General features: G+C 36.9%; 1 protein-coding gene across 1 annotated transcript; it reads right to left on the bottom strand.

The window, feature by feature from the left end:
* Positions 1-5,117: 5,117 nt before the first annotated feature.
* On the bottom strand, positions 5,118-7,042 carry LOC140974893 (uncharacterized). Its single transcript, XM_073438384.1, has 4 exons — positions 6,812-7,042; positions 6,678-6,749; positions 5,442-6,565; positions 5,118-5,292 (listed from the first exon to the last, which is right to left on the bottom strand). Exons 1-4 carry the CDS (start codon positions 7,040-7,042, stop codon positions 5,118-5,120), a joined length of 1,602 nt encoding a protein of 533 aa, XP_073294485.1.
* Positions 7,043-8,783: the final 1,741 nt, after the last annotated feature.

Here is an 8,783-nt window from a genome sequence, read left to right as displayed (position 1 = left end):
AGTATAGAATTTACCTCAAACAGCTGTTCATCTGGAAATGCTTCTTTTATGGTTCCTTCATCTTTTTTATCTTCAAGTTAGAGCCGTGACAAGTGGTCGGCCACTTGATTTTCACACCCCTTCCTATCCTTCACTTAAAAATCAAACTCTTGGAGCAATAAAATCCAACTTATCAAGCGTGGTTTTGCATCTCTCTTGGCAAATAGGTATAGAATAGCTGCATGGTCAGTGAAAACAATTAACTTTATGCCAACCAAGTAGGGTCTAAACTTTTCAAATGCAAACACTACTGCAAGCATCTCTTTACCAGTAGTTGTGTAATTTTGCTTTGCAGCATCCATGGTTCGACTTGCATAGTAGATTGATCTAACAAATTTATCACGCCTTTGGCCCAACACCACACCTACTGCATAATCACTAGCATCACACATCAACTCAAAGGGCTCCTTCTAATCTGGTACTATCATGATTGGTGTTGTCACCAATGCCTTCTTGATCTTCTCAAATGCCTGCAAACAATCATCATCAAAAATAAAAGTGGATTCTTTTTCAAGAAAATTACACAAAGGTTTAGTATTCTTAGAAAAATATTTGATAAATCTACGATAAAACCCGGTGTGTCCTAAGAAACTCCTTATCTCTTTGATATTCTTTGGTGGTGGAAGCTTTTCAATTGCAACCACTTTGGCTCTGTCTACCTCTAATCCATTAGAAGACACTTTATGTCCAAGAACAATACCCTCTTGGACCATAAAATGACACTTCTCCCAGTTAAGAACTAAGTTCTTTTCTTGACATCTCTGCAAAACGAGGGAAAAGTTATGTAAACAGTGATCAAATGAAGAGCCAAATACCGAGAAATCATCCATGAAGACTTCCATGATGTCTTCCACCATGTCTGCAAATATGGCCATCATACACCTCTGAAAAGTAGCAAGTGCATTGCATAGCCCAAAAGGAATCCTACTAAAAGCAAACGTGCCATAGGGGCACGTGAATGTTGTCTTCTCCTGATCCTCTGGTGCTATAGCAATCTAATTATAACCTGAATAACCATCTAAAAAGCAGTAGTGACAATAACCATCAAGTCTATCAAGCATTTGATCAATAAAAGGTAATGAAAAATAATCTTTACGTGTGGCATTGTTCAACTTCCTATAATCAATACATACTCGCCATCCAGTAATGGTACGAGTACATTTTAGTTCATCATTTTCATTCTTTACCACATTCATTCCACCATTTTTAGGCACTACTTGAACAGGAGACACCCAACTGCTCTCAGAAATAGCATATATAACTCGAGCATTTAACAATTTCAACATTTCATTTTTTACTACCTCTTTCATGGCTGGATTTAGCCTCCTCTGATGATCCACATAAGGAGCGTATGACTCCTCCATTAAAATCCTATGCATGCATATGGTTGGACTAATCCCCTTGATATCAGAAATCGACCACCCAAATGCAGTTTGAAATTTCCTAAACACTCTCAACAATTTCTCTTTTTCATCAAAGTAAGAGAGGAAGAGATAATTACTGGATATGTCGACTTCTCACCCAAGAAAGCATAGCAAAGATGGCTTGGTAATTCCTTCAAAACAGAGAATGAAGGTATTATCTCTAAACGCTTTTCTTCTTCCAACTTCTCCTGTGCGGCTTCCTTCACCTTTGGCAACTCCTCAAGAGCTAAAAGTTGCTCTCTCAATTCCCAATCATCATCATTAACTTTACCGACAGTACTAGAAAGGCATCTTTCTAATGGATCTTCTACTGTATGACCTATACCAATCTCACCAACACAAGAGTCAATTATATCAATGCTTTTACAAGTACTCACCTTGTCGTTACCTTTGATAGCCTTATAAATGTTAAATATCACAGCTTCCCCACCAACTCTCAAGGTGAGTTCCTCTTTGTGTCCATCTATCAATGCTTTTCCAGTGGCTAAGAAGGGCCGCCCAAAAATCAATGGAGCATCTTTATTGTCGAGGCCCGTATTTCGTATTTATAAATTTGCGGAGTTATTTAAAATTTTTCCTTACAAGTAAATAACATGCCTCATTCATAAAATATACTAATAAAAAGGTTTAATGTCAAAATAGCAGCGGAAGTGAATATCTGTTTCAAAATCGTGATAAAATGTGTTTTGAGCATAAAAAGGTAAATGAACTGAAGCATGGGGTCCTCGGGTTCCAACTACTGCCGACCCAAGCTAGCTCACTAGTCCCCGCCCTCAATCCCGACCTCATCAGTACCTACAACAATCAAGTCTAGTGAGTCTAAAGACTCAGCATGCATATATCGTGAATAACAAGTACATATATCATAAAATCGAATGCAACGTAAAAATATCATATCGTAAAGTGTAACGTAAAAATCGTGTCATTAGTAATTATAAATACGTACATAACTGAAAATTGTACGTAAAATTTTTGCTCGATAGAGCCCTGTCATAACATAGCATATCATAATTTTTTTGTAGAGATAATGTTCTACGCAAGTGGCCCATAACGTAACATGAATCGTCTGATCAGACTAAACCACAATATACTGGGCGGTAGAGATCATCACAGCCCTTGGACTGGATATCCGTACCCATACATAGACATGAACCGGTCGTAAGTCACCGGGTGAAGTAATAATCCCATAAGCTGCATCCTATAAGCGTGAGCTGGCCACAAGACATATCCCATATATCTCAAAAATGAACATCTTATATTTTATGCACGTAATATAATTAAAATCCTGTTTTATTTTACCACTTGAGTTGGATCTTTCCCAGGCTCGCTGAGACCTAATTCTAACATGAGGGACATGCAAATAACTTAACTTGACCAACCCTTCAAAATCGAACCAAAAAAAAAACGAGACAACTACGCCCAACAACTTAATATTCAACCATGGCTTCTTACCAACCCGAACCAACATCGAACCATCGTTTAGCCATGATTAAAATACTCCTAAAATGCTGGAAAACATAACCATAGGGCTGAAATACACGAAAATATTGAATGGAGGCCAAAATCAAGAAACGCTCTTTCGAGAGTCACTTTGGCACATTGCACCGTAAATTCTCGTACGACCTCTAAACTTAACCAAATCATGAACGGCCAAAAACATGACTTTCCTAACTCAATAAGGTACTGTCCAGTCCAAGGCCATATGCTAAAAGCCAACCGAGAACTCAAACGACACCTCTGAACCGAACCCCGAGATTCTGTCCAATTACGGCAACAGCGCTTGTGCTTGCATCGCTTCGTTTGCGTGTCTATTGGCCATCGGGGCTTGAACCACCCACCAGAGCCTCTTACCAACATCCTACGGTGTGGCTTGAACGATGAATATGGGCACTAGGTCAGCCACAATCCAAGAAAACACCCAAGGCAACCAGCGCTTCTACCCGAGAACACATACTGCACGTGTGGGTTGTATTGCTTCACTTATTGTCATGTATCATTCCAGTGGCCATATGATCAACCATGGCATGATCTAGACATCATGAGGTATTGTGTGAACCATGGTTAAGGGTTAGAAGCCAACCAAGATCCACCCTACACCATAAAAGCCGAAACTAAACTCACATAACAAAATCAAAAACTTGAAAACCGAAGGGGCACTTGTCTTGTTTGTTTTAAAAACCGATTGGGACCACGAACCAAGCCACGAAAGGGAATCTTGGTAATGTCCTAGACATGCTAAGGAAGGGTTATAACCATGGTTACAGGCCTTAGGCCAACCAAGATTTGAACCTTCAACTTAGACATCCAACCATGAAAATGAAGACTCAACATTTGCAACTATGGAGAGTTGCTGTAATTTTCTTAATCCTGAGTGCATGGGGCTGAAACCAACGAACCAACATGATCCTAACCCACCCTAGTACGTGCCTAGATGCAGCCTTGAGCGCCTGGAACCTAGCCAAACGCTGAAACAACAAAAACAATCCAACCCGTGAAGCACAAGGAAGGGCCAAAAAATCTGTGCAGTATTTTCGAAAGTTGCTGTCGTATTTTCGTTTTTTCGTCATGATTTATGATAACAAAATGGTTTAAAAATATGTATAAGACTTGATTGAAGAGAAAAGAATAACATATACATGGCTGAATTTCGTTTAAGAAAGAAAACAAACACTACGACGAACACGGCGCGGCGGAGGCGGAGTTCTTTTATTTTCTACTTTTCTCTCTTGTTTTTCCTTGTTGCTTCACACGATTTTCTTTAGGTTTTTACTCTGAAATTTTCAAGAATGAGGAGAGGAGAATGGATAGGGAAACGAATGGGTAAGTCTACTAATTGAATGGGAATTGAATGGCAACTATAAAACCTTTCTATCCTAGTTGCTTGTGAGATATGGAATGATGTGATAAATTGATGGATTGAGGGGAATTAGGGGGAGGTGATGGCCGATTTCTTGGTGTCTAAAGCAAGGGAGAATATTGCTTAATTATTAAATATTGGTGAATTAAATTGAAGGGATTATCTTCCAAGAAAAGATAAGGAAATGAATTAAAAATGGTGAGTTGACAACTTATATCAAATCTTTCAAGGGGTGGTCGATTTTTTTATGATAATGGGGATGAAATATTGCTAAATTATTTAATTTTAAACCTTTAAAATTTTATCCACCCATTAAGTATTTTAGTGAATTAAATAATTAATTTAGGATAGTAATTATCTTGCATGCATGGCAAATTTTTAAATTAAATTTACTAACATGTTAAGTTACAATTTCTTAAATAAAATAAGCCTAGATTAACTTATCTCAATTGATCACATATTTTAAGTTAGGCTTTTACATAAATTATTGGACATAAAAGAATTTATTTACTACTTATCTCTAATTAATTTAACTCTTAAACATTCTTTCACATTAAAATAAATTTTCCTTTATCTTGAATAAATTCTAGGAATATTTTCTTATCATTAATTTTATCTTAATACTCCAACTCCAGTCCGGCCTCACTTACTTAACTGAAAAGATAAAAACTAAAATACTGCGTAAAATAAATAATAATAACTCAACCAATTTTAAAAGAATGAATTTAAATCCTCATGCATAAAAATCATTTTAATTTAAATAATAGTAATTATGCATGGCTTATACGTCGTCTGATTTAACGGGTTCTACATTTATCTTCCTCCATATCAAGAATTACAAAATCAACAGGGAAGATAAACTTGTCAACCTTTACCAAAATATCTTCAACAATTCCACGAGCATAGGTAAGTGACCTATCTGCAATTTGCAAAGTTATAGTGGTTGGTTTTACCTCCCCAAACTTCAAGTCCCTATAAATAAAAAATGGAATATGATTAATACTCGTTCCAAGATCACATAAAGCTTTATTAACATGAGTACTACAAATAATGCAAGGAATAGTAAAACTCCCCGATATTTTAGTTTTTGTGGTACCTTCTTTTGGAGAATGGCGCTACACTCTTCGGTCAACTTCAATATCTCGAACTCCTGCAACTTCCTCTTCTTTGAAATCACATCTTTGATGAACTTTGCATAGTTTAGCATTTGCTCCAAAGAATCAGGAAATGGAATGTTGATGGGAATCTTACTGAAAATCTCCAAAAATTTTGCAAATTGATCATCAATAATCCTCTTCCTAAATCTTTCTGGGTATGGAAGAGTCGGTTTCAGTATAGGAATCCGTTCAACTTCAGTTTCAATCTGAGACTCCTCAACCTTGTTCCCCTTTCCATTTTCACACTCATCCTTTTCAACTCTCTTCTCATTTTCCTCATTCTCTTTGGATTTTTCAACCTCAAGTTCTCTTCCACTTCTAAAAGTTACAGCTTTGCATTGCTCCTTTGGATTCACTTCAGTATTATTTGGGAATTGACCTCTATTTTGATCTCTCAATGCATTAGCCAAATGTCCAATCTGTGTCTCCAATGATTTCATTGTGGCACCCATATTTCCCATGCGAGTTTCCATACCATCAAGACGAGATTCAGTCCTAACCATCTTTTTACTAGATTCAGCAACAAATGTCCCAACTAGATCCTCAAGTGAAGGCTTTCCTTCCCCCTTCGATGTATTGAACCCCGGTGAAAGATTCAACACATTCTTATTATTAGCATATGAAAAATTCTCATGAATTCTCAAACCAGGATGATAAGTGTTAGGGGGAGGGTTACCTCGATATCCTCCATAGCCACAAAAATTCCTGTTGTTGACATAATAAGCCTCATCAGGAATATGTGTTTCTTCAATAAAAACCGATGCATTTTCAACCTCTGCCATACTAGCCTTATTCATAGCTGCAATTTGAGTTGTTAAAGCTGAAACTTGTGCAGTGAGTGATGTAATAGGATCTATGGCATAAACTCCAGCTGTCTTCTTTACTCCTGACCTCTCAGACGGCCACTGATAACTATTAATGGTCATTTGTTCAAGCAAATCATATGCTTGATCAGGTGATTTGGAAAATATCGTGCCACCAGCTGCTGCATCCACAATGCCTCTTGGTTGTCCGTTCAAACCATTGTAAAACAATTCGATCTGTACCCAATCTTCAAAACCATGGTTTGGACACCTCTTCAACAACTCCTTATACCGTTCCCATGCCTCAGATAATTGCTCAAAGTCAGTCTACCTAAAAGTACTTATCTCAATCTTCAACTGTGCAGACTTCGCAGGTAGAAAATATTTAGCAAGAAACTTGGTTGCTAACTCCTGCCATGTAGTGACACTCCCCAAAGGAAGCGATTGGAGCCATCCTCTTGCTTGGTCCCTAAGAGAAAAAAGAAACAAGCGCAATCAAATTATATCATCAGAAACACCATTTATTTTTACCGTGTCAGTGATTTCAAGGAATGTTCTGAGATGTAGATGAGGATCTGCAGTAGCGGCTCCCCCAAACTGGTTCTGTTGAACCGTGTTTATCAATGCGGGCTTGAGCTCAAAGTTGTTTTCATTAACAGTCCCTCGTGCTATGCCCGAATAATGAGCATTTAGTACTGACCTAAAATGATCTATGATGGGTATTGCAGGGGGTGGATTTTCATTATCTCTGTTGTCATCCATTACTTGAATCTCCTCTTCTCGCCTTTCTTAAACTTCTTGTGGTTCTTTCGATCTCAGGATCATAGGTAATCAAGTGAAGATTTTGCGATCTTCGCATGCACTGTCAAAAAAAGATAAGAAACAAATCGATGTTTAATGTAATACAATAAAAACTACTCTAAATTAAAATCTAGACTAATTGGTAACAATACTAATATAAATATAAAATAAACACTCCTCGGCAACGACACAAAAAACTTGTTGCGTGTTTTCTTGATTGCTCGCAAGCGCATGACGTCAAGTTATTGTAAAATGTATTTTTGAGTACAAGTGTCGATCCCACGAGGAGTGTGTATATAAACGTATATCAGTGCTTGTTATTAAAATAGTCTCGACTTTATTCAGAATAATCAATTTACAGATTTGTTTGCAAGAATAACTAAATTGAAAATGGATTTAAGTAAAATATAATACCAAACTTTTTACAGCAAATAACAATGGAATAAAAGATCTAGAGGTCCGATTTCACGCAACCGTCCACCATGTGTAATTTCTTGTAGCTATGTTATAAAAATCCTTCTCATTCATTAGCCAAGAATCCTATAATTATCTACTCCCTCTCCCGAGTGTTAAGTAGATAAGTTTCTCCTAAAAATGGATGGCGACGTCCCCATCAACAATTTACAATTAAATAACACATCAAGCACTAGATTCTATATGGTCTACAATAGCGTTATAGGCCCTCCCGAACTCTATAAATATCATTAACGTATTTTTCCCATTTCTTGTTTATAATTTCATCTTCCGAGTGATAAATTGTAAACATATAAATCATTCAAATTATGGCCAATAAAATGAAAGCATTAAGATTAGAACAATACAAATGAACAATATGAAGAACTTAAATAGCTTAGTTAAAAAATTCCAACACATGGTTACTAGTTTTGTTCCATCTTTCCTTTAGAAATAAAAATTAGTTCATAATAACAAAGGCGAAACAACAAAACATGGTTCTAAAACAAGACATATCAAATGAAAAAACAAAAGAAAGAAGAACTTAGAACAAGAGTTTGAAGTGCTGATTCCGTCCCCGGAGTTGTGCAAAATATTTCCAAAAAACTTGATGAACTTGGATCTTCAATCTTCAAGCAGCAGCCTCCACTATTCCCTTGGCTCCCGAATACCCTAGATGGTAAAAATATGATGTATTTTATAGTCCCAGACAAGCCTTAATTCGCAGCACAATCAAATCTTGGACTTCCATGCGCAACACACCAAAATACAGATTTTCCGGATTCTGTCTTACAAAGACCGCGGGTGTGGTCAGGAAGTCATCGCGGGTGCGGTGCAGCTACTGGTGTGTGAGCGGGTGTGCTGTAGCTTCTCTACTTTTGCATCTTTTGCACTTTCCAATTCAACATTTTAATACTCCAAACTCGCATCCTAAGCTTCCAAACTACAACAACAAATCGCATAAAACCTGCTCAAGAATCACAAAATTCCAAGTTAAAAACAAATAATAAAAGGGCAATAAATGCACTTATAAAAATCTTAAATTCAAGTTATGTTAATCTATAAAACTCAAAACATACAATATCGATTTCCTATCTAATTAGTAAAACCCTTCCAGCATCAATTACATGCTTAAACTATTTGCTTCTCAATTACAATATAGTTGAAGCCTAAGACACTTGGGCTTTCCTCATTGAAACAAATGTCGCATCCTTACGTATCCTAAATGCTTAATTAATAATAGCGTACA

The sequence above is a fragment of the Primulina huaijiensis genome, chromosome 4 (assembly GCF_012295235.1).
Source record: "Primulina huaijiensis isolate GDHJ02 chromosome 4, ASM1229523v2, whole genome shotgun sequence".
Taxonomy (NCBI): Eukaryota; Viridiplantae; Streptophyta; class Magnoliopsida; order Lamiales; family Gesneriaceae; genus Primulina; species Primulina huaijiensis.
Note: the sequence above shows the minus strand (reverse complement) of the source record. Positions and strands in the feature narration are given on the sequence as shown.

Coding starts and splice junctions, on each gene's coding strand:
- LOC140974893 (XM_073438384.1), bottom strand. CDS start 7,042: ATGGATGACAACAGAGATAATGAAAATCCACCCCCTGCAATACCCATC. Junction 6,750..6,811: donor TCCTTGAAATCACTGACACG/GTAAAAATAAAT, acceptor TTTTTCTCTTAG/GGACCAAGCAAGAGGATGGC. Junction 6,566..6,677: donor TGGCAGGAGTTAGCAACCAA/GTTTCTTGCTAA, acceptor GAACGGTATAAG/GAGTTGTTGAAGAGGTGTCC.